We start from the raw sequence: 23,943 nt of genomic DNA, 5'->3' as shown, positions 1-23,943 counted from the left end.
GAGCCATGCCCAGGGGTGCGGCCAGGATCCCAGGAGAGTTGGGCTCACAGTGTCTGTTGCTTTGAGGCTTGCCCTCCCACCAGTCTCCCTGGAAGGCCTACACTCTTTTTTTGTTTGTTTGTTTGTTTTGGTTTTTGGGTCACACCCGGCAGTGCTCAGGGGTTACTCCTGTCTGTCTGCTCAGAAATAGCTCCTGGCAGGCACGGGGGATCATATGGGACACCGGGATTCCACCAACCACCTTTGGTCCTGGATCGGCTGCTTGCAAGGCAAACGCCGCTGTGGGGTGCGCGGTCTCCCACACGCCGCTGTGCTATCTCTCCGGGCCCAGGCCTACACTCTTATGGCCTACCACTCATTTGGTCACACCACTCTCTAGGGAGATTCTGCTCACTGGCAGGACCCCGCTTAGTGGCCCACGTGTGACTGTGGACATGAGCAGTTTGGGGAAGACTGGAAGGCAGGCCCCACCCCCCCATAACCCCCTTGGCCGCTGCTTCATTAAGAGTGTGGAAGTCGGGCCCGGAGAGATAGCACAGCGGTGTTTGCCTTGCAAGCAGCCGATCCAGGACCCAAGGTGGTTGGTTCGAATCCCGGTGTCCCATATGGTCCCCCGTGCCTGCCAGGAGCTATTTCTGAGCAGACAGCCAGGAGTAACCCCTGAGCACCGCCGGGTGTGACCCAAAAACCAAAAAAAAAAAAAAAAAAAAAAAAGAAAAAGAAAAAAGAGTGTGGAAGTCTTTCCCATGTTGGCTGGGCCGGGTCAGGTCAGGCTGTGCCTGCAGAGCCTTGGAGGAGGATACGGTCCCCACAGGCTGGTGAGCAGCAGCAGTGGCAGGTAGTGCTGAGTCCCCTCAGAGGCGCCTGATGCCCTTCCTCTGCAGCCGGTCCTGCCTGAGATGAGCACCATTCTGCTGTCCAGAGCCAGGTTTCTGCTCCTCCAAGGGATGAGAAGCAAAACCCAGCAGCTCAGAAGCCCCCTCAATTCAGCATGAGCTCCCGACTTAAAGCTAAAGCAGGGGCCGGGCGGTGGCGCTGGAGGTAAGGTGCCTGCCTTGCCTGCGCTAGCCTAGGACGGACCGCGGTTCGATCCCCCGGCATCCCATATGGTCCCCCAAGAAGCCAGGAGCAACTTCTGAGCGCATAGCCAGGAGTAACCCCTGAGCGTCACAGGGTGTGACCCAAAAACCAAAAAAAAAAAAAAAAAAAAAGCTAAAGCATAAAAAGTGGAACTTAGGGTTAGGAGTGATAGCACAGATAGTACAGCCAGAGGGTGTTTGCCTTGCACTTGGCCAACAGGTTTGATATGGTTCCCCCCCCACCCAACCCACCAGAAGAGATTCCTGAGCTTAGAGCCAGGAGTTATCTCTGAGCACAGCTGGGTGTGGCCCAACAACAACAAAAACAAAAACAACTACAACAACAACTACAAAAGGGAAATGAGGTAAGGAGGGACAACAGTCCTACAGTTCAGTTTGTCTTTTTACTAGAATCTTGCTCTGCTACCAGCTAGCCCTGTATGGATGCTCAGGGTGCCCTGCAGCAAGCACATGGCTGACCCTCTGGCCCAGAAGCTGGAGGCCTCCAGATCACTGAACCCCTTTACCAAGAGGGCAGCTAGCACAAGGGGACAGGCAGCCATGGCCTGACTCCACTGCTAAGGCCGCGGGATGCTGAGATTTCGGCAGCCCCTGATCATAGAACTAGGGCGAGGAAAGTTAGAACAGCATAACATGTCCCTGCACTGAGATCAAACCTACCTCTCCCTGAAGGCCTGTACTGGGAGGACAGGGAGACGCTGCCCTGCTGGCTTCACTCAATGAAGAGGGCTGTCTGCTTTCAACATGGTCGTATGGCCCAGTCTGAGCAGCAGATTGCTAGAGTCCCACGAGAAGCAGAATGTCCCTCAGAAATAGGCTTCTGGCACCAGGGTGACTTTGTGAGAAGCAAAGTCCTGGGCACAGTGTGGCCCTTGAACATCGGCAGCCAAATCCACACTGAGATCCTCTCCACTGAAAGCAACAACCACATTCACTGACCTACCGGCACAGACACAGTAAGGAAGCCCCACCACAGTAAGTCCCCCCGCAGTCAACTGCACAGGCAGGAAGTGCCCCAGCAGCTCTCTCTTCAGTCAAGAAGCCCTGAAGCCTCATTCCCCCACCCTTTCTCCCTAGGTAACTTGACCTTACCTGCAAGACCCCGCCCATTCCTGGGAGGGGTCTTGGAAAAGGTAAATAAGGCCTTTGACCCAGGGGATTAGGTCTCTGGGCTTTTTTGGGTCCCTGCCCTTTTGGTCTTTGGCCAGCATGGAGGTGAGAGGGAAGATGGCTGAAAGGAGTTAGGAAGCAGGGCTAGCTAAGAATAGCAATTGCTTAAAAGGTTATGAGATAGGCCACACATATGTGGTGAATAGGGCATGAATAAAGTTGATGCTTCCTGATGCCTGTCTCTGGATGAGTCTGATTCCACCCTTCACCTAAACCTGGGACCCGCCAGCTGGATGGGGGTTGCGGAGCCACGTGGCCTGGGATGGCAGAGAAAGATTCCACCTCCATCCACCTCCATCCTTCACCATCCAGGTCCATCCTTAATTATTTAATGCTACAAAGCCCCATTCTGAATTACCTTCAGAGATAGAAGTCCCACCCTGTACCACCTGCACAGACAGGAAGTCCTCCCAGCTCTCTCTCTCTACAGACAGGAAGTCCCACCATGAACCTCCCTGCACAAATGGGAAGTCCTGCCCTGAGCTCTACCCATAATCAGGAAGTCCCACCCTGAAAACTACAACAGTGTGGAACATGGGGGGGGGTCCCACCTGAGGTTTCTCCATAGTAGGCTCCCCACACTGATGTATGCGCTGCCCTCTCCCCTCCAACCACTCCTCCCTGTTTTGTGATCTCAGTTTTGTGATTCAAGGCTCAGGGCTTGTCATTGCTCAACACTACTTCTTTCCTTTTGTTGCTCTGTATGCCACAGATGGGTGAGATCATCCAGGACTTGTCCTCTTATTTTGTTCCACTTTTTTTTTTTTTTTTTTTGGGGGGGGGGGGGAAATCACACCCGGCGGTGCTCAGGAGTTACTCCGGGCTGTCTGCTCAGAAATAGCTCCTGGCAGGCACGGGGGACCATATGGGACACTGGGATTCGAACCAACCACCTTTGGTCCTGGATGAGCTGCTTGCAAGGCAAACATCGCTGTGCTATCTCTCCGGGCCCATTTTGCTCCACTTTCATCCAAGTTGCAGAACATAGCAAGATTCTTTCTTTGGCATAGTGTTCTATGTTGTACAATATCATAGCTTCCTTACTGCTTCATCTGTTTGGGTTTTTATATCCTGGTTCAATAACTGAGCACTGCAATGGGCAGAGTTGTGCTTTTTCTTAAATTTTGTTTTGTTTTGGGCCACACCGAGACGCTCAGGGGTTACTCCTGGCTCTGCACTCAGAAGTTGCTCCTGGCAGACTTGGGGGAACATATGGTATATAGGAAATCAAAACCAAGTCTGCCCCAGGTCGGCAGCATGCAAGGTAAACGCCCTACGACTGTGCTATCACTATGGTCTCTCTGTGTAGGAATTTGTACTACATTCCATGACAGCCAGACCATAACCACACATCCACAACAGTGAACAAGGCTCCTTTACAGTCCTTTCCTCGTCCCTTGCTGGCACTAGCTGTTTCCAGGGTGTCTGATCAATGCTTCTCACTGGTGTCAGACAATACCTCACTGCTGACACGTATTTCCCTAATAAAAACACCATGAACAGGGTATGCACCTGTCCTCTGTGGGGCTGTCTGCCAAGCCCCTCTCCCATTTCTGGATGGGGCTATTATTTTATTATTGTGCTTTCTGTATCTTGGGTATGAATCCTTTCTCTGAAGTATATGAAAATATCCTCTTCTGCTCAGCAGGGTGATTTAATTTTAGACCAAGTTTCTTTTGCCACGTAAAAACTTCTTAATTTGGGCCCGGAGAGATAGCACAGTGGCATTTGCCTTGCAAAGCAGCCGATCCAGGACCAAAGGTGGTTGGTTAAAATCCCAGTGTCCCATATGGTCCCCCGTGCCTGCCAGGAGCGATTTCTGAGCAGACAGCCAGGAGTAACCCCTGAGCATCGCTGGGTGTGACCCAAAAACAAACAAACAAACAAACAAAAAAACAAACTTCTTAATTTGCTGTGGTCCTATCTGTTTACTCTCCTTTTGTTTTCTTTGCTGTGAAGCCAATTTACTGAAGACACCTCTGAGGCCCATATCCTGTAGTGTCCTAACTATATCTTCCTTAATGGGGGCTTATGCTTCCAGAGTTTGTTAAGGTAATCTTAACCCCTCTATCTCTGGTCTTATTATTGTCTTTTTTCCTTCTTTCTCTACTCTTTCTACCTTTTGCGGGGGGGGGGGGGGGAGACATCCATCATTGGTTAACTCCTGGCCCTTAACTCAGGACTTACTCCTAGTGGTGCTTGGAGGACCATATGGGATGCCGAGGGTCGAACCCAGGCCAACAGCATTCAAGGCTAGTGCCCTACCTGCTTGACTCTCACTCAAGCCCCACAGTCTTGCCAATTTCTGAACAAACTTGTGACTTTTCTTGGCATAGAGCCGCATGCTTCTGTCTCAGTTTAGGTAGAAGAGAAGCTACTACTCAGAACTCTCAAGTAATGCACAAACAAGTAGATGCTCATGTCAACCTGCCAGAGCTGTCTACACCTACAAGCGCTTTCTTATAGAGGGGTGACACTCCGCGGCACTCAAGGGTTACTCCTGGCTCTGTGCTCAGAAATCACTCCCAGCAGGATTGGGGGACCATATAGCATGCTGGGGATAGAACCTGGGTCTGTCCTGGGTCACCAAGTGCAAGGCAAACACCCTACCATGTGCTATCACTGGCCCCAAAATAACCAGACTAGATTGTAATCTGAAGCATTTTGGGGCGTTTGGGGCACTCCCGCAGCATTCAGTTTACTCCTGGCTCTGTGCTAGAACACTCCTGGCAGGCTTTGTAACCACAGGATATATCTGAGCTTGAACCTGGGTCTGTCCTGAATCGGGCCACATGCAAGGCAAATGGCCAATCACTCTGCTATCACTCTGTCTGCACACTGTATCCAAGCATCCAAACCTAGGCGACCCTCATCCTATGCCTGATGAAGGTTCATGGAGGTCCTTCAGAAATGCTAACTTAAAGCAATTCCACCATCAGGCTGGAATGTGCAGATGTGCTCTCCACTTTCTGCCATGAGAAACCATACTCTCTGCTGACTGCTTTTCCTCTTTGTCTCCAGTCCCTCCACTGCCTCAAATTTTGCAAATAGAACCCGAATTTAGTTCAAAAACAAGCAAAAGGGGACACCCGTAAACTCAAAGAAAGGACCTAATTCTGGAAGAGCAACACCAGGTGCTGGGAGGGGGCCTGGGAGCACCCACACTTGTGTCCCATCATCAGAGTCAATATGACAGGGGAGTTGCCGGCACTTACTCCGACAGTTACAAAGTGCATGACTGAGGGCAGAGATAATACAGTGAGTCAGGTACTTGCCTTGATTTCTGGGTGTGGCCCCCCCAAACAAAATGCACTTGCCTGGTAACCCAGCAATTAAATTTCTAGGACTCCAAGAGAAATGAAATGGGGCCTGAGTGGTAGCATAGTGGGGGAGGGCATTTGCTTTGCCTGCTGCTGACCTAGGTTCAATTCCCCAGTATTACATGTAGTCCCCACACCTGCCAGGAGGGATTCCTTAGTGCTGAGACAAGATTAATCACTGAGCGCTGCCAGGTGTGCCCCCCAAAGGAGCGAAATAAAGAGGCACATGTAAACAAATGCTTTTACGTAAATGATCATCGTCATTTTATTTCTAAGAGTCACAGCTGGAAGCACATTTTCCACAGCAGAGGAGGGTCTGACATGGTGCTCACAGGTCAGTGTCCGGAAGTGACAGTTCCAGCCTGACCCATCAGCTAAAGGGGCGGCAGCACGAACCTTATGAGCCCATTTCCATGGAGTTCCAGAACAAGAACTACAAGACCACCTTTAACTAGAAAGAGATGTCACTGGGGCTGAGGGAGCGAGCAGAGAGAGGACCATGCTCTGGGGCAGCAGATTGGGCTTTTCCCTTGGAGGCGGATCTGGACTGCAGATCGGTTGGAATCTCCACTCGCTTTGGTGTTTCACTTCATGGAAACCAGGGGCACCTGGTGAGTCATCAAGGAGTCACCTGAAGACACAGAGGGTCAGAAAGCAGAGGACGTGTGTCATGGAGTCCAGCACCATGCAGCTGCAGCAGGGAACGGAGAGGGGCTCAATAATGAGGAGGTCTGAAGAGGCAGGACCTGGGGCCCTTCTCCTGTGGGACATCAGGAAGCCGGCAGGTGCTGTGGGCCCGGCAAATGTCTTTCTGGAACTTTCAGATAACACGTCTGAGATCATGCACTCTTTTTATTATTATTGGTTTTGAGGCCACACCTGGCAGTGCTCGGGGGTTAATCTGGATCTGCACTCAGAAATTGCTCTTGGCAGGCTCAGAGGACCCTATGGGGTGCTGGGTATCGAACCCAGGTTGGCCATGTGCAAGGAAAAGGCCCTCCGCGCTGTGCTGTGACTCTGGTGCCGATTGTGGACTCTTACAGGTAACAAGACAACAAAGTGGGCCCGGAGAGATAGCACAGCGGCGTTTGCCTTGCAAGCAGCCGATCCAGGACCAAAGGTGGTTGGTTCGAATCCCGGTGTCCCATAGGGTCCCCCGTGCCTGCCAGGAGCTATTTCTGAGCAGACAGCCAGGAGTAACCCCTGAGCACCGCCAGGTGTGGCCTCCCCCCCCCCCAAAAAAAAAAGACAGCAAAGTTCTCCTTTCAAGAGGTGAGAATTGTACCCGGACAGTGTGGAACCTTCTCTCCAGGCCGGCTTCCCTGTGCTGTGCTGTGCTGTGCCCACCCCACAGTCCTGAGCAAGTGTCGGACGGTTCCGTCCACTGGAAGCTGTGATGCTCAGCCTGCATCAGACAGAAGCCGGCGGTGCTCACAGGGTCCTCGGCGCTGGAGGCGAACACCCCTGCCCTCTAGGCTTCTCACCCTGAGCTGGGCTCAGCCCCTTGGAAGAAGCCCTCGGGCCAGCGGCGCAGAGGTCGGGGGCCCTCGGCTCCTCAGCATGGAGCTTCTGGTGCTGCAGGAAGTTGGCCCTCTGGATGAAGCCCTTCCCGCAGCGGCTGCACGCGTAGGGCTTCTCCCCGGTGTGCACGGCCTGGTGCAGCAGCAGCTTGGAGCTCTGGATGAAGCCCTTGCCGCAGTGCTGGCACTCGAAGGGCCGCTGGCCGGAGTGGATCTTCTGGTGCTCCGTGAGGTGCGCCTTCTGCAGGAAGGCCTTGCCGCACTCCTGGCAGGCGTACACCCGCTCGCCGGTGTGGACCTTCTGGTGGCGGATGAGGTAGGAGCTGAGGAAGAAGGCCTTGCCGCACTCGCCGCAGGCGTACAGCTTCTCGCCCGTGTGGATGCGCTGGTGCTGCGTGAAGTTGGACGTCTGGCTGAAGCGCTTCCCGCAGTGGCCGCACACGTAGGGCCGCTCGCCCGTGTGCACGCGCTGGTGCTGGGCCAGCTTGGAGCTGCGGATGAAGGCCTTGCCGCACTCCCGGCACGCGAAGGGCCGCTCGCCGGTGTGGATGCGCCGGTGCTCCAGGAGGTCCGAGCGGTGGCGGAAGGCCTTGCCGCACTCCCCGCACTCGTGCTGCCGCACCTCGGTGTGCGTCTCGAAGTGCCGGACCAGGCTGGAGCTGCGCAGGAAGGCCTTGCCGCACTCGCTGCACTCGTAGGGCCGCTCGCCCGTGTGGATGCGCTGGTGGCGCAGGAGCAGGGAGCTCTGGCCGAAGCGCTTGCCGCACTCCCGGCACGCGAAGGGCCTGTCGTGGCCATGGCCATGGCCGTGGCCAGGAGGGAGGCGGGCCAGGTCCAGCGCGGCCACCGGCTCCAGGGCCTGCTTACCTGCATGCGCTCGCTGGTGCTCGGCCAGGTCGGGGTAGCGTGCGAAGTCCCTGCCGCAGGCGCCGCACACGAACAGGCTGTCTCGGGGCCGGGCCCTTGGGCCCTGTCCGGCCTCCTCTCCCGGGAGAGGATCGTCAGGGCTCCACGGAAGGTCCTGCGGGTCCTCTCTGCCCAGGAGCCCCCTTTGCAGGGACAGAAGGTCAGAGCCCGGCTCGGGGCTGCCAGCGGCCCCTGTGCCCAACTCGGCTGTCCCTCCTGCATGGACCTCCCAAGGGGGAAAGCTCACGGGAGGGAGGGGTCCCCCAGATCTGGGCTCGGGAGCGGGAGGCTCCATCACTGTCAGTGTTTCTGACATGGCTTCCTCGTGTGTTTTTCCATCCCCAGCAAGTCAGGCTCCGCGTCTCCTTCAAGACAGGCCCTGAAACAGAACAGAAGATGGTCACCCCTCCTTGTAGTCAGGCAGGCTGAGGCGGGGCCCATGCAAAGCAGGGACAGACGGATGGACAGACATGGACAGACAGGACTTGGATTCTACGTAGACCTTGTGCCCCGGTGGCCCCGGCTACCATCATACACGTCTCCTTCAAAGTGCAAAAATCAAACTTCAGGGAGCCGGAGTGATAGACAGCACACCAGTAGGGCATTTGCTTTGCAAGCAGCCGATCCAGGACAGAACGGTGGTTCAAATCCTGGCATCCCATGTGGTTCCCCCGTGCCTGCCAGGAGCAATTTCTGAACTACAGCCAGGAGTAACCCTTGAGTGCCTCTGGGTATGACCCCAAAAAAACGACAACAAAAATCTAACCTCAACAGGAAGCAGCAAATCTCCTCAGGAGGGGGCACAGGTCCCTGTGGGAAGGATGCTCTGGATCCTGTCCTGTAGCTGCATCTTAGCAGACCTGCCCCACCAACATGCAAGCAGGTGGCTAGGAAGCGGGCAGCCAGCATGGACCGCCAGCATGGGCTCCCCTCCCCAAGGGGATGTGTCAGGGTCAGTGGCATTGGCAGAAAAGAAGGGCCACCACTGTGAGCACCTCCAGCCTGCAATCAGACCAGCTTGGGGAGGAGCTGTAGGGAGGAAAAAGGAAGGTACAGCTGAGAGGACTAGCCCCACACCTTGGGACTGAGGCACCTGCCAAGTGACTAGGCAGAACCCAGCAAAAAGCAGCAGGTGAGAGCAAAGTTCAAGCACAAGAGGCCCTGTGGCAGAGACGGCATGAGACACCAGCTCTGCTTGGGATCGTGGTGCCCAGTCTGGGCAAATCTGTTTCCGAACCAGGCTATTGGCAGAACCCTGCCCTCTGCGGCCTGAGTGACCTCCTTTGGCTCAAGCCCGGCCTGGCACAGAGTGTTTTCAGGATGTACAGGGCAGGTGCCAGCCACACTCCAGCCATCCTTGGCAGAACAGGCCGAGTGCCCCAGAGGTCATGCCTCCCCACCCACTCCTTTGGGTGGAATTTTTCTTCCCCATGAAGTCACTTCCTGGGGCCCTCAAATGGCCACACCAGTGACTCTTCACTCTCTTGATTAGCTTGGGGCCAGGCCAGGAGAGCCCCCATCTCTGTACTGACTGGGCTAAGAGGTAAATAGGCAGGGACAGGCAACCCACCTCCCCACTCTCCTGCTCGAGGCTTCCTTCCCAGTCCACCGTGTTGCTGTCTGAATCTGGGCCAGGTTCCGTCCACCCCCTCCAACTTCCACCTCCTGGACATGCATAACATTTTCCCATGTGTGCCTCGACACGGCCAGTGTCTCACTGACATCTATGCACACACTGAGGTCCTGTCTCCTCAGTGTGAGCTCCAGCTCCAGACCCCACGAATAGATCAGTGCAAAAGCCCCCCTTCCTGCACTGTCCCAGCCCTGACCCCTCTGCCTCACTGAACCCCGCTGTTGCTTGTCGTCCCAGACACGGGGCCCTCAGTTCTTCTGGGCAGTGCTACGGGATCACAGCTGTGCCTGGGTATTGGGCATCGTGTGTGGTACTGCGTAAGGAGAGCCAGCAGGCGGGAGGTGTGCAGCCAGAATGAAGACTGCTGGCATTGGCTTTCTCTGGGGCAAAGAAACCCCAGGCCAGACCACAGAGCCACCCACCATTGACCTCACACATGCTCAGGAGCCAGGCCCAGCTGATGAGGCAGGGAGAGGGCCATGCGCACCAACGATCACGGGGGCCCAGCAGAGCTCCAGGCCTCTGAAACATGTCCAAGGTCTCCCCTGCGACCAGATGTAGGTCAGAGACACCTGCCAGTACACTGGCTAACTCGGAGTCACAGCTCCCAGGGGGCCCCTGCACCCCAGCTGCCATGCACGTACTCTAGACTCTACCCACCAGGGTTAGTGTTGGGCGGGACTGGGGGCAAGTTTTGGGGTGTCTCAGAGTGCATCCCATCCCAGCCCTGCCTGGTCATCTTTCTGAAGCAAAAGCAAGTCTGTGATGCTTCTGGGAATCCGTTCACATTCATCTCCTGAGGTTCTCTGAGACTATGTGCGACCTTCAGCATATTTTGGTTTGATTTATTTTCTGTTAGGCCACCACCTAACAGGGTGGTGGGAAGTACTCAGGATTTACTCCCAGCCTGGATCCGGGGTCATTCATGGCAGGGCTTGCATATGTGGTGCCAGGGATAGAACCAGTGTCAGCTGTGCGCAAAGCAAACACCTTCCGTGCTGGAATCTCTCTCCAGCCACAAAACTTTTTTGTTTTGTCTTTGGATGATGTGGTGCTCAGCCTCATGTTGGACCACCAGTCCAGGTGGCCACGAATCACAGGAAGGGCCTCAGGATCTCCTGGGCTCTGCTTAGGGGGCTTTTCCCCCAAACTAAACATGCTGAGAGCTGACGAGAGAGTATATCACGGAACTGGGAGTGGGCCAGAGAGATAGCACGGAGGTAAGGCATTTACACCTTGCGCGCAGAAGGTCGATGGTCAGAATCCTGGCATCCCATATGGTCCCCCGAGCCTGCCAGGAGCGATTTTGAGCGTAGAGCCAGGAGGAACCCTTGAGTGCTGCCGGGTGTGACCCAAAAACAAACAAACAAACAACAAAAACAGAACTGGGAGTGGCCCCTGCGCACCCCAGGAACAACCCTTGAAACAAATGAACAAACCAAAGCACGCCTGCTCTGAATAAACACGGTGATGTAAAAAGAGGAAGCAAAACCTTTTCTGATCTTTCTGGTTCTGCTTTGCTATTGTTTCGTGAGTTCCAGCAAAATGAGACTGATGTTCTTTTACTAAAATGGATGGGGAGCCAGAGTGACCGATAGCAAGGCCAGTTGTCTACCTTGCAAGGGCCCACCTGGACCTGGGTAAAAACTCCTGAGCGCAGCCAGGTGTGGACCAAAACAAACAAACAAACAAACAAAAATTTAGATGGAAGACGGAGAGATAGCAAGGAGAGTAGGGCATTTGCCTTGCGTGCAGAAGGACGGGGGTTCGAATCCCATATGGCATCCCATAGGGTCCCCCCACTTGAGCCCGCCAGGAGTGATTTCTGAGCATAGAGCCAGGAGGGTGTGACCCCAAAAAAAATTAGATGGAAAATACAAAAGGAAGCAAGACAGGGACAGTTTGGGAAGCTAGAAAGGAGGCGGGGGCCGGGCCAGGCCGGGGTGCGAGTGGTCCTGGGCTGCCAGGCCAGGCGGGAGGCGCAGGGGGAGGCCCATGAAGGGCTGGCCTGTCACTGAGGCTGGCCTGTCAGTGAGCACTGAGGGAAGGAGTTTTTTGAGGAGCTGCACCTTGGGAAGACCAAGAGCCAGCACACCCGGTGAACAGGTACTAAACACCCAGCACCTGCAGCCCCAGCCTTGACACCGTCCCCATCAAGTCCTGGAGGTGGCAGCGGCCTAGTCTGCAGCCGGGCTGTGTCTGTGTCCCCCTTGGCCCCCTGTCCAGGGACTCCCCTAAAGTGCTCCTGCCCGCCTCGAGCCCTCCCTCCCCACCCCTGAGGCCGCCCCAGGGCCCCAGGCGACCCCACGCGTGGACCGGCCGCAAGATCCGACCCCCAGCAAAGACCACAGCTCTTGTGCGAGCGAGCGGGCCAGGTAGGGCCGAAGAGGAAGCCTAGTGGGCAGCGCAGGCGCACGGGCCGGCGCCGCCCCCCGAGGAGGCTCCTGGGACGCTCGGCCCTGCAGCCCCGGGCCCGGGACCGACGTGCACACGCGCCGCGCACTCACCCGACGCCGGCGGCCCGAGCACGGCGCCCCCTGCCCCGGAGCCGCCGGCGTACGCCCGACAAAGCCCACTCGGCCGCCCGCGCCCAGCGGCCGGAAGTCCGCCGAGACCCCGCCCGGGCGACTTCCGGAGACGCTCTAGCGCCGCCAACTCGACGCCTCCACCGGGGGCAGCCACTTCCGGCCGGCGCGCCCTTGTGAGCAGGGGAGGGGGCGGGTCTGGACGAGGGCACGGCAGGGGGCGTGGCCTGTTGGCTGGAGGGGCGGGGCTGACATGGAGGCGGAAATGGAGGACTGGGCGTGGCTGAGGAGCTACGCGCGAGGATGGGGCATGGCTGATGGTTAGGGCGTGGGCGTGTGTGGGCGTGGCTTTGTGCGGGGCGGGGCTGGCTGCGGGGTAGACGGGGGGCGGGCCGGGCTCTCTCTTCCTCTCCCTTCTTTTCTTCTCTTCTGGTATAATCTTTCTCCTCTCTCTTCTTCCTCTTCCTCTTCTTTTCCTTCTTTTTTTCTCCTCCTCCTTTTCTTCTTTTACCTCTTCTTCCTCTTCTTCTCTTCTTTCTTCTTTGTTCTACCTCTTCTTCCTCTTCTTTTCTTCCTTCTTCTTCCTCCTCCTCCTTTTTTTGTTTTTGGATCACACCCAGCAGCATTCAGGGGTTACTTCTGGCTCGTTGCTCAGAAATCGCTCCTGGCAGGCTCAGGGGACCTTATGGGATACCAGGGATCAAACCCATGTCTGTCCTGGGTCAGCAGCATGCAAGGCAAACGCCCTACTGTTGTGCTATCACTCCAGCCCTTGTTTGTCATTTTTGATGGTGCTCAGGGCTTCCTCCTGGATCATGCTCGGGATTCACTACTGGTGGAACTCAGGGGATGAACCCGGGTCAGCTGTATGAAAGGCAGATGCCCTACCACTGTCATATCAGCCCAAGATGGGCTTTAATGCCATCAAACCAGCCTGCACTTCTTCCTGCTCCCAATTCTACTCAGCTTCTGGAAGGAAGAAGTGAGCAGTACAAGATGGTCTCCAAGCTTAATCTGTACCAGGAGGAGTCTGCCAAGCACAGGACGCAATCCAAGGATCACTAGGTACTTCCAGGTCTGCTTTTCAGGTTCTCAGGTCCCCCCTTGAGAGCCTCCTCACTGCCCTCTGTCTGTGCTGACCCAGTCAGCCAGCGAGAGTCAACTTCCATCCTCCCAGTGTGTTGAGGACCGGATATGTTTCTCCCAGCTGATGACCGGAAAAGAACACGTCCCAGGCTGATGATCAGGGACACTTTATTCCATTCCAATAATGCTTACGTAGGACAAGAGGAACTGGGTTATGTGCATGGTGGCAGGACACGGCAGAAGCATAGCCAGCGGGAAGTAAGGTGCTAGGGAGAAGATAAACATAAATACTGAGATATAGGAATGTTTGGGGAGCAACACATTGGGCAATAAAAGTGACCTGTAATCTCCCTTAACCAGAAATCTATGTGAGGGAGCCCAAAGTCAAGCCTGAGAATGACCACTGATCATGGGGAGATAACACCCCTCTTTGTGCTGTCCTTCCCCATCTCTGGAGCTGTGTCTCTGAAGCTTTGCTCTACTGGGTTCTGTCTCCCAGGTAGTTCAGGAACAGCCTCAAGGGGGGAATCCAACACAGGGGGATCCCATGTAAAATGGAGCTTCACCAATCTGAAGAGCAGATTTGGGGCACAAACTCATTTTTCAGCCAGCTCCATTTGCATAATAATAGAATTTCTCCACTCTGAGGGCCCAGGTCCTGAGCTGCCAATTCTCTCTTGCTCTGTCCTGGGGAGATAATATGGCCTGAGCCGATTCCAGCTGCAGGCAGGAATTGACCTGGGCACTGGACGCTGTGGTACTGCGTAGGCAAGCCAGTGCTGAGGTGTACTCAGGGTACATCTAGAAGGAGGCTGGTAAGGGAAAGGTACAAGTCTGGAGCCTTAAGACATCAGCCTCCTTCCTGCTGCTTTCCTGAGCCCTCGTCTAGGCTCAGCACAGACTTTTCTGTGAGATCAGCGGTAAGATCTCTTACCGCTGTAGACCCTCCCTTCTTCTATCCCCCAGAGCCTTTGCAGAACCCCTAATGCCTCCTGGCCAAGCCCTTCTTACTCTGCTGATTCCAAAGTCAGTCCCCTAACCCCCTTCCAGCTCTGTATCCTTGAAGCTCCTCCCACCTGTCCAGCCCCTATCTGGTCCTGCACCAGATGGGGAGCCCAGGGTTGCTTTGGCCAGCAGAACAGGAAAACAAGGACATGTTCTTTGTGATTGCCTCTGGGAACCTGGGGCACCTGTGCACTGAATCTCCCAGACCCGTCATCCTGAGGGTCCCTCTCCTCCCTATCATGGGATGTCCAGGTACCCAGTAGGATGGTGATCATGACCATGCGAATTTTGAGGTCAGTCAGGGCCATGATAGGGCATTTGCCTTGCACATACATGGAAGACCAATGTTTGATCCCTGGCACCACATATCACCAACAGAGCACCTCCAGGAGTGAGTTCTGAGTGCATAGCCAGGAGTTCACCCCCTGAGCATCGCTAGGTGTGGCCCCCAAACCCCAAAAATAGAACAAAGCACAGCAAGCTAGGCTTGAACTCAGGGTGGAGAAACTCCATTTCCCAGGCTGCCGCGCGGCCTCGAACTCCATTTCCCAGGATTCCGTGGGAGGAGGCTCGCCTGGTCCTGCCCAAGCCCTGCCCAGTACCTGTTGGGGTAACGTGGCTGGGAACCCGGTGGAGCTCGGGGTGGCTGGCAGGTGAGTCGAGGCGCGGGACAGGGGGCCCGGGGCGCGCGGGGCAGCGTGTGATGCTGCTGGGCTGGGCTCGGGCGTGCAGGGAGGCCTGGGAGGGAGGATCCCCAGACCCGAGCCGGCTTGCAGGGCGCCCCCAGATATGGAGCTGTGGGATTTCGGGGTGCAGGGGGACCTGGGCGCTGGAGAACTTAGTGGGCACCGAGGGGTGTGAGTCCCAAGGCCTGCCTAGTTTCCACACACACACAGACACACACACACACTTGGCCTGCGAGCTGGGCCTACCTGTCCTCAGGCCCACTTGGGTTGTGTCTGCAGACACCCTACACAACAGCAAGGACCTTTGCAGACACCCCTCCTGAGCCCTGGGACTTCTGCAGAGACCCCACACAACCCCAGGGACCTCTGCAGACACCCCACCTGAGCCCTGGGACCTTTGCAAACACCCCCACACAACCCCAGTGGGCCTGAGGACCTCTCCCTAGGCTCCCATCCCTGCCCTTTGCCTCCATCCCACACCCTAGCCTTAGACCAACCCAGGACTGTAGGGCTGTGCTGGACCCCGACAGGCCAGACTGAGGCTCCCTCAGATGGGGGCCACGAGTGTCTCACCTTAGATCATTTTCCCTGCAGGTACAGCCAGGATGGAGGAGCCCCAAGGGGCGATGCGAATTCTGGTGACGGGGGGCTCGGGGTTGGTGGGCAGAGCCATCCAGAAGGTGGTGGCGGATGGGGCCTTGCTGCCCGGCGAGGACTGGGTGTTCGTCTCCTCGAAGGACGCTGATCTCACGTGAGTGCAACCTCTGTGCACACCCGCCACTACCCATGTCCAGGCTGCGGTCTAGGGGGGACCTGGCTCTGCTTCCAGACAAACACTAGAAGTCTGCCACCTCTTCCCAACCAGTCTCTGGGCTGGCGTAGTCTTTTGCCCCTCAGTCCTAGGGACCCTCTGTCCCCCTGTGCCCTCACTCTCAGCCTCCAAGGAGGTCCCTGATGCCCGTTTGCCCTCAGGGATGCTGCACAGACTAGAACCCTGTTTGAGAAGGTCCGGCCCACGCATGTCATTCATCTTGCTGCAATGGTGGGGGGTCTGTTCCGCAACATGAAGTACAATCTGGACTTCTGGGTAAGGGCCCCAGGGAATGCTGGGGCGCAGATCCTGGGCTCGGGAACTTTCTGGCTGTTTCCCCTGCTCGGATCCCACCCAGAGAAGTCCTGAGGCTTAGGGTTTTTGGTTGGTCGGTTGGAGAGCCACGCCCAGTAATGATTAGTGCTCTGGGGACCATAGGGATGCCCTATGGTGGGCATCTTACCTGGTGTGCCATGGATCCGGGCCCTGAGGAACAGACCTGGTGTCTGTAGGCGGGAGAGATCGGAAGCTTCAAAAACTAGTTTCTGCTGTAGATACTGAATAGTTGCTGCTTCTGAGCCCTCTGGGCCCCCAGACTTGCCCACCTGGCCTACCTGTGCATGTCTAGCTCCTCTGAGCCAGCCCCATGGGCTTTGGGTGCCTATGTCCCCCTGGGGATGGGGGTGGGCACCAGGAGGATGAAGGCCAGCTCTATGCTCTCTGACCCACCTGCAGCAGGTGCTTTGGGGCTTCAACATTCCCGGCAGGAGCGCAGCTGCCCTTCTCTCCTCCCAGCCATGCATGTGACCAGCCTTCCCAGCCTCAGTCTCCTGCACCCTGATAGGTGGACTGTAGGTCCCTTCTCTCGGAACTTCAGACCCCTTCAGCGGGGTGCAGAGCTGCTCTGGGCTGGACTGAGCAGTGAATTTTGGAAGGTCTGCCCAGGAACTTTGTCTGGTCCAGGGAAGCAGTTAGGACATGCCAGTGGTCGGGGGTCTGGCACTGTCTGCTTCGGAGGGGTCAGACAGTGTCCCTGCCTCTGTACCCGGTGTTCCCGACCCGCCAACACCCCCTGCAGAGGATGAACGTGCACATCAACGACAATGTCCTACACGCAGCCTTCGAAGTGGGTGTGCGCAAGGTGGTGTCCTGCCTGTCTACCTGCATCTTCCCAGACAAGACCACCTACCCAATCGATGAAACCATGGTGAGGGCCGGGGCAGGCTGGAAGGGGCAGGACTGGAATGGTGGACTGGCCTAACTGGAGGGGTGGGGCCAAAGGGAGGGGCGGAACTGGGCAGTTGTAGGGCGCAGGAAGGGCTCATATGGGCAGGCTGAAACTGGAGGGGCGTGGTAAATGGCCCAGAACCTCTTCTGTCGCCCCAGATCCACAACGGGCCTCCGCACAACAGCAATTTCGGCTACTCCTATGCCAAAAGGATGATCGACGTACAGAACAGGTGCTCTCTCGCTTGGGGTGGGCGGGGGCTGTGCCCATGCCCTTCCCACCATGACACCGGCTGCCTGTCCTCACAGGGCCTACTTCCAGCAACATGGCTGTACCTTCACGGCTGTCATCCCCACCAACGTCTTCGGGCCCCACGACAACTTCAACATCGAGGACGGCCACGTGCTGCCGGGCCTCATCCACAAGGTGCACCTGGCCAAGAGTGAGTGCCTGTCCCCACCCTTGCCACGGGCCCCCTGCCTGGCGCCCTCCCACACGCCCTCCCACCTCTGCAGGCAGCGGCTCAGCCCTGACGGTGTGGGGCTCAGGGAAGCCCCGGAGGCAGTTCATCTACTCACTGGTGGGTCCCCGAGCGGGCGTTGCCGATGACAGTGTCCCATGGGCCTGGTTGTGACAGGGAACCTGGGCAGGCCACGGTGGGCTGGAGCTGAGGAGCAGACGCTGATCCTGGTGATGCTCCTGGAGGCTTCTGACCCTGAGAAAGAGCCTGGGCCGCCGGGTGTGGGCTGGGCATCACTGTGGGTGGAGCCCGGGCCAGGGCATTTGGGGGAGCTGCCTTTCGATCTTGCTCCTCTGACCTCTAGGACTTGGCCCGTCTCTTCATTTGGGTCCTGCGGGAGTACAACGAGGTGGAACCCATCATCCTGTCAGGTGCGAGTCCTGCAGCCCCTTGGGCCCTCTCTGTCCTCCGGGTGGCTGCGAGCAGGGATGCTGGGTGGCCCGGGTGCAGAAGAGATTTAATCTGACCTTTCCTTGCACAGTGGGCGAGGAAGACGAGGTCTCCATTCGGGAGGCAGCTGAAGCTGTGATAGACGCCATGGACTTCCGAGGGGAAGTCACTGTATCCTTGGCTCCATGAAGACTGGAGCTGGCCCCTCAGTAGCCACTGGGTGGGGGTGAAGGGATGATGGAAGCGCAGTAGCGGCCGCTTCTCTGTTCCTTGACCAGTCTCCTAGTTCGATGTCAGCAAGTCTGACGGCCAGTTTAAGAAGACGGCCAGTAATAGCAAGCTGCGATCCTACCTGCCGGACTTCCGCTTCACTCCTTTCAGGCAGGGTGAGCCCCCACCGGACTTCAGATTTGGGCCGCAGCTTCCCCGGTGGGACGCCTAGCGGGACACTCACAGGCCTGGTGCCCTCCTTGTGTGTCTGTCTGGCAGCCGTGCAGGAGACGTGTGCCTGGTTCACCGAGAACTACGAGCTGGCCCGGAAGTGATGCCAAGGGGCGCCCCCCCTCCCAGACCCCAGGCCCAGTCTGCCAGCGCCAGAGGCACCCACGTCCGGTCGAATCCAAGCAGCTTACCAGAGGCACCCTTGTCCTGTTGGTCCTCAGGGAACCCAAGGCTCGGCCTGGCACTGCTGCTCACGGCAGTTCCCCAGGGAACCTCGACCCTCAATAAAGTGCATTTCACTGGTCTGGCCCCAGTACCTCTTTCCGGCTGTCTCCCCTGAACTGTCATGTTCTCTAGGAGATTGGTTAAGGTTTGATTCCCACCGAGCTCCCAGACGGGAAAGGCAGCTCCCATTCCCCTGTCCGATTAGGTCGGGGGGAACAGTTCCAGTTGTAGAGAGCCACAGAAAATAATCCACACAGTGAAGAGGTATAAGAGTGGGTTCAAGAAATCCAGTGCTCAAGCAAGGAATTCAAACCACAAAAGCTTTCTGCTCCTAAGATGGAACGTAGCTCAGTGGAAGATCGAAGAATGAGCCCCAGCCTTCCTCAGACCCTTGTTTTTATTTATTTATTTATTTATTTATTTATTTATTTATTATTTATGGTTTTTGGGTCACACCCGGCAGCGCTCAGGGGTTCCTCTTGGCTCTATGCTCAGAAATCGCCCCTGGCAGTCACAGGGTACTGTATGGGATGCTGGGATTTGAACCACCGTCCTGCATGCAAGGCAAATATGCCTTACCTCTATGCTATCTCTCCAGCCCAAACCCCATTGACAAGAATCAGGTACCACCTGGGTGGGAGCAGAATACCAAGTAAGGAACATCCAATACACATACGATCACCAGGCTACACCCTAGGGTGGAGTACAATTATTGATTAGGGTAGGCTCAGTAACCCAACATCCCCCAACCCCTTGCATTTGGCACGTGCCCCACCAACTTGCCATCCTGCTGTCCAGGAAGCTGCTCGTGGAAATGCAGGGTGAGGGCAGCCCATGGGGTACGGCTATTGGCACCCACTGCAGGGATTCTGGGCATTTCCTTTCCCACCTGTGCAGATCTCGCCCCCTTTAATTTTGGGGCCACGTCCCAGAAACCCACGCTCAGGGATTCCTCCTGGCTCTACACTCAGGAATCAATCCTGGCAGGCTGGGGACCATCTGAAATGCTGGGGCTCGAACCCAGGTCAGCTGCGATCGATGGAGGCTAGCTCTCTCCTTGCAGTTTTATCTCTCTGGCCTCTTTCCATTCGACCTTCGCCTGGGACTAGAAAGCACGACAAGCTGTCCTGCAGAAAGCCAGGGTCCCTGGGAGCATCCCCAGCGGGCCCAGCAGGCCTGGGCTCCCAGCACCTCCCCTTCCCCTGGCTCAGAGGCACGTCAGCTCCGGTCGGAGGCTGCTCACCTGCATCGGGGCCAATGAGCAGCCCTGGGGGTGGTCCACGATCGGGTAGGGGTGGCCAGGCCTGCAGCCAATCGTAGTGGGCCGGAGCACGATGGCGGCGGCCTTGGCTGCAGAGTCCCCGGGCTCCACTCGGGGCCCGTCACGCGTGGGTTTCGTGGGCGCGGGCCGCATGGCCGAGGCCATCGCGAGCGGCCTCATCCGAGCAGGTAGGTGGGTGCAGTGCACCCCGGGGTAAGTGCATTGGGGAGGAGCAGGGCACCGGAGTGGACTGGACTCCAGGGCGGCCTGGTCACTGCAGTGGCTCCTCTTCATGGTTGAATGGAGCTGCACGAAAGCTTGATCACAGCAATGTTTGTCTTTCTTGTTTTGTTTTGTTTTTTCGTTTTGGGGTCCCACCCGGCAGCACTCAGGGGTTCCTCCTGGCTCTATGCTCAGAAATCACTCCTGGCAGGCTCGGGGGATCACATGGGATGCCAGGATTCGAACCACCGAGCTTCTGCATGCAAGGCAAACGCCTCGCCTTCATGCTATCGCTCCAGCCCCTGGAATGTTTTCTTGGGCAGCATTGGGCCCGGGATTGCCAGCTTGGTGGCTGCCTTCCTGCCTTTGCAATTCTGCACCAGCTGTGTGAGCCCCTGCAGGGGTTCCACCCTGGGCATTGTTTTCCCTGCATATGTGACAAAGTCCCTGGCCTCATCCCTAGGGGATCTTGGCGGAGGCTGAAATCATCCTGGTGGAGACACAGGGCTGGAAAGGTCCCTAATGAGAAGCCTTCTGTGTAGATTATGGGGTGCTTTTCTGCTCTCAGCTGCATGCTAAGGTCCAGAGGCCTTGAAATCTAGTTTGTTTTGCTTTTCAGGGTTAGTCCATCTGCAGAACAGGAGGTGCTGCCACCTGTGGGGTTATGGAGTTTATGCTGCCTAGTGTCCACTGAGTGCCCCTGTGGCATGAGCTCACCTCCCTGCTGAGGGTTGTTGCCCCTCCTGGGGAAAATTGCCCTCATTGGGCTTCTTTTTTTTTGGGGGGGGGGTTTACACCCGGCAGCGCTCAGGGGTTCCTCCTGACTCCACGCTCAGAAATCGCTCCTGGCAGCCTCGGGGACCCTCTAGGATGTCGGGATTCGAACCACCGACTTTCTGCATGAAAGGCAAACGCCTTACCTCCATGCCATCTCTCTGGCCCCAACCATTGGGCTTTTTTAACCCTGTGGCACTCAGGGGTTACTCCTGGCTATGCGCTCAGAAATCGCTCCTGGCTTGGGGGACCATGTGGGACGCCTGGGATCGCACCCAGCTCCGTCCCGGGTCAGCTGTGTGCAAGGTAAATGCACTACCGCAGTGCTATCGATCTGGCCCCCCATTGGGCTTTTCTTGCCCACACAATCCCTATCAGTTATCCACGTGGGAAGCATGTGCCATGCAGACTTGGTGTCTCACTTCCCCCATCGCAGTCAGGCAGCCCCCAAATTCAATGGGTGTGACTGCTGAATCCCAAACGGACAGGGCTCCGTTGATCAAGGAGGTCCTTTTTGTTGGTTTTGGAGCCATACCCAGTGGTGCTCAGGAGTTACTCCTGGATCTACACTCAGGAATTACTTGGTGCTCAGGGAACCCTTTGGGATGCCAGGAGATTGAACCCCAGTTGGCCATGTACAAGGCATACGCCCTCCCTGTTGTGTTAACTCCAACCCCTGAGCATGGGGTTCTTGCAGTATCTGGCAGTCAGAAACAGGGTCCAAGGTAGGATGGACAACCTCTGACAGGGCCAGGCGGTTGCTCCCATGCCCACTCTCCATATATTTCCCTCCAGGAAAAGTGGAAGCGCAGCTCGTGTTGGCCAGCGCGCCCTCAGACAGGAACCTCTGCCACTTCCGGGTGAGCTGGGCCAACTTCTTACCATGCTGACGCTCAGTCATGGGGTGCATTGGGGGTAGGGGGCTCTTTTGGCTCCTCCCCTCTAAGACAAGACCTTTTCTTCCTTCTTTTGTTTTTGGGTCACACCTGGCAGCACTTGGGGGTTACTCCTGGCAGGTTTGGGGGACCATATGGAATGCCAGGGATCAAACCCAGGTCAGTCCTGGGTTAGCCACATGCCAGGCAAACGCCCTTCCGCTGTGCTATATCTCCAACCCAATAAGACCTTCATAAAACCAAGAACTGAGCTAGTGGGGCCAGAGAGATAGCATAGAGGTAAAGCGTTTACCTTGCATGCAGAAGGACGGTGGTTCAAATCCCGGCATCCCATATGGTCCCCTGTGCCTGCCAGGAGCAATTTCTGAGCATAGAGCCAGGAGGAACCCCTGAGAGCTGCCGGATGTGACTCAAAAACAAAAACAAACAAAAAAAGAAACGAGTTAGTTTTGAGACTGGCCAGACCGGGCCAGTGAAGGCGCGTGAAGGCTGTGGAGTGTCAAGTGGGAAGGCTCTGTCTATAGTGATGTGTGTATGTATGCATGGCATGGCTGCAAGCAGGCTTGGGTATGGACTTGGGCGCACAGGGAAAGTACAGATGTTGGGGGTCTGTGAAATGCCAGGTTGTAGCATGAGTCTGGGCTTTGGGGGAGGGGGTGATGCAGCACTGCAGCAGTCTGTAGGCTGGGCGGACACCCTTTCACATACGCCTTCATGTCACCCAGGCCCTGGGCTGCAAGACGACGCACTCTAACCAGGAAGTGCTGCAGACATGCCAGCTGGTCTTCTTTGCCACCAAGCCCCACATCCTGCCCTCCGTCCTGGTAGAGGTGGCCTCCGTGGTTACCTCTCAGCATATCCTGGTGTCCGTGGCTGCAGGGATCTCACTAAGCACCTTAGAAGAGGTGAGTGGCAGGGCCGGGAAGGTGGCGCTAGAGGTAAAGTGTCTGCCTTGCAAGCGCTAGTGTAGGACGGACCGTGGTTCGATCCCCCGGTGTCCCATATGGTCCCCCCAAGCCAGGGGCGATTTCTGAGCGTATAGCCAGGAGTAACCCCTGAGCGTCAAACGGGTGTGGCCCAAAAACCAAAAAAAAGAAGTGAGTGGCTTGATGCCGGTTTCCTGTCACTGGCAGCTCAGACTGGTTCCAGTCAGGATGTCCTTCCAGAAATGAGGATGAATGGAACGAGTGGATGCCAAGCCAGGATTCTTCCCCCGCCATATGCAAGCACACTGATGTCTACCTCTCCCCACAGCTGCTGCCCCCCATGGCCCGGGTCCTCCGGGTGTCACCCAACTTGCCCTGTATGGTCCAGGAGGGGGCCATAGTCCTGGCACGGGGCCGCCATGTGAGGGACAGTGAGGCCCAACTCCTGCAGACCCTGCTGGGAGCCTGTGGACAGTGCGAGGAGGTGCCCGAGGTCCACATAGACGTCCACACCGGCCTCAGCGGCAGCGGCGTAGCCTTTGTGAGTGTCGTGCCCCTCAGGGCTCCCGGGATCGGGTCTTGGCCATGTGTTGGTCCCTTGAGTGGCAGAGATTGGAGATGAGACTAACATCAGCCCACCTGTCTGCCACCCCAGGTGTGTGCCTTCTCCGAAGCCCTGGCCGAAGGTGCTGTCAAGATGGGCTTGCCCAGTGGCCTGGCACATCGCATCGCTGCCCAGACGCTGCTGGTGAGGGGTGCCTCTGGGGAGAGCAGGGAGGGAGGGAGATGGGGCTTCCAGGGGCTGGGCCACTGAGCTGGAGGCATGCATCTCCTCTCTCCAGGGCACAGCTAGGATGCTCCTGCAGGGTGGCCAGCATCCAGCCCAACTGCGGACGGACGTGTGCACGCCCGGTGGCACCACCATCCACGGCCTGCACGCATTGGAGCGAGGTGGGCTGCGGGCAGCTGTCATGGACGCCGTGGAGGCTGCCACCTGCCGGGCCAGAGAGCTGAGCAAAAAGTAGAGAGGAGGCAGGGACCTATCTGCCTTGGCTTCCCTCGGGGGGGCAGTAGGGATGGGGTAAAGCCACCAGGAGGGGCCCTGACTGTAGGACGTGGCTCTCCAAGCCCAGAAGGCTCCGCAAGCCACGGCAGGACCCCAGGCCCACTGCCCTTCCCAGCCCCTCTGCGTCCTCCAGTCTCCATCCTCCTGGGGTCCTCCCTGTGCTGGGAAATAAAGATGCCAACGGCCACCAGGTACTGAAGCTCTCAGAGTTCTGTTTCTGACCCAGCCCAGC

The 23,943-nt window shown here is 56.9% G+C and overlaps 4 protein-coding genes across 5 annotated transcripts in view; 3 read left to right on the top strand and 1 right to left on the bottom strand.

The window, feature by feature from the left end:
* Window positions 1–6,045, top strand: part of CCDC166 (coiled-coil domain containing 166) — an 8,290-nt gene extending 2,245 nt beyond the window's left edge. Inside the window, exon 4 of the mRNA XM_049765633.1 lies at window positions 5,965–6,045. Coding sequence (XP_049621590.1) covers window positions 5,965–6,045 — 81 coding nt within the window. The remainder of the gene's footprint in view (window positions 1–5,964) is intronic.
* Window positions 6,046–6,838: 793 nt separating this feature from the next.
* Window positions 6,839–12,249, bottom strand: ZNF623 (zinc finger protein 623). Of its 2 annotated transcripts, none has more exons than XM_049765583.1 (2): window positions 12,157–12,249; window positions 6,839–8,395 (listed from the first exon to the last, which is right to left on the bottom strand). In XM_049765583.1, the coding sequence occupies exon 2, from the start codon at window positions 8,330–8,332 to the stop codon at window positions 7,022–7,024; it is 1,311 nt and encodes a 436-aa protein (XP_049621540.1). In that variant the 5' UTR covers window positions 8,333–8,395; window positions 12,157–12,249; the 3' UTR covers window positions 6,839–7,021. The 2 variants fall into 2 exon arrangements, with proteins under 2 accessions (XP_049621540.1, XP_049621539.1); XM_049765582.1 differs by lacking the exon at window positions 12,157–12,249 and adding an exon at window positions 9,343–9,643.
* A 3,286-nt stretch (window positions 12,250–15,535) lies between these two features.
* On the top strand, window positions 15,536–18,644 carry GFUS (GDP-L-fucose synthase). The gene is made up of 10 exons (XM_049765594.1): window positions 15,536–15,702; window positions 15,924–16,038; window positions 16,841–16,969; window positions 17,149–17,222; window positions 17,299–17,432; window positions 17,506–17,570; window positions 17,815–17,881; window positions 17,992–18,071; window positions 18,187–18,286; window positions 18,390–18,644. Exons 1-10 carry the CDS (start codon window positions 15,557–15,559, stop codon window positions 18,443–18,445), a joined length of 966 nt encoding a protein of 321 aa, XP_049621551.1. The 5' UTR covers window positions 15,536–15,556; the 3' UTR covers window positions 18,446–18,644.
* Window positions 18,645–19,881: 1,237 nt separating this feature from the next.
* On the top strand, window positions 19,882–23,848 carry PYCR3 (pyrroline-5-carboxylate reductase 3). Its single transcript, XM_049765591.1, has 6 exons — window positions 19,882–20,015; window positions 21,619–21,683; window positions 22,445–22,624; window positions 22,974–23,186; window positions 23,301–23,393; window positions 23,488–23,848. Exons 1-6 carry the CDS (start codon window positions 19,901–19,903, stop codon window positions 23,668–23,670), a joined length of 849 nt encoding a protein of 282 aa, XP_049621548.1. The 5' UTR covers window positions 19,882–19,900; the 3' UTR covers window positions 23,671–23,848.
* The last annotated feature ends 95 nt before the right edge of the window (window positions 23,849–23,943 follow it).

This window comes from Suncus etruscus, chromosome 19 (assembly GCF_024139225.1).
Source record: "Suncus etruscus isolate mSunEtr1 chromosome 19, mSunEtr1.pri.cur, whole genome shotgun sequence".
NCBI lineage: Eukaryota > Metazoa > Chordata > Mammalia > Eulipotyphla > Soricidae > Suncus > Suncus etruscus.
Note: the sequence above shows the minus strand (reverse complement) of the source record. Positions and strands in the feature narration are given on the sequence as shown.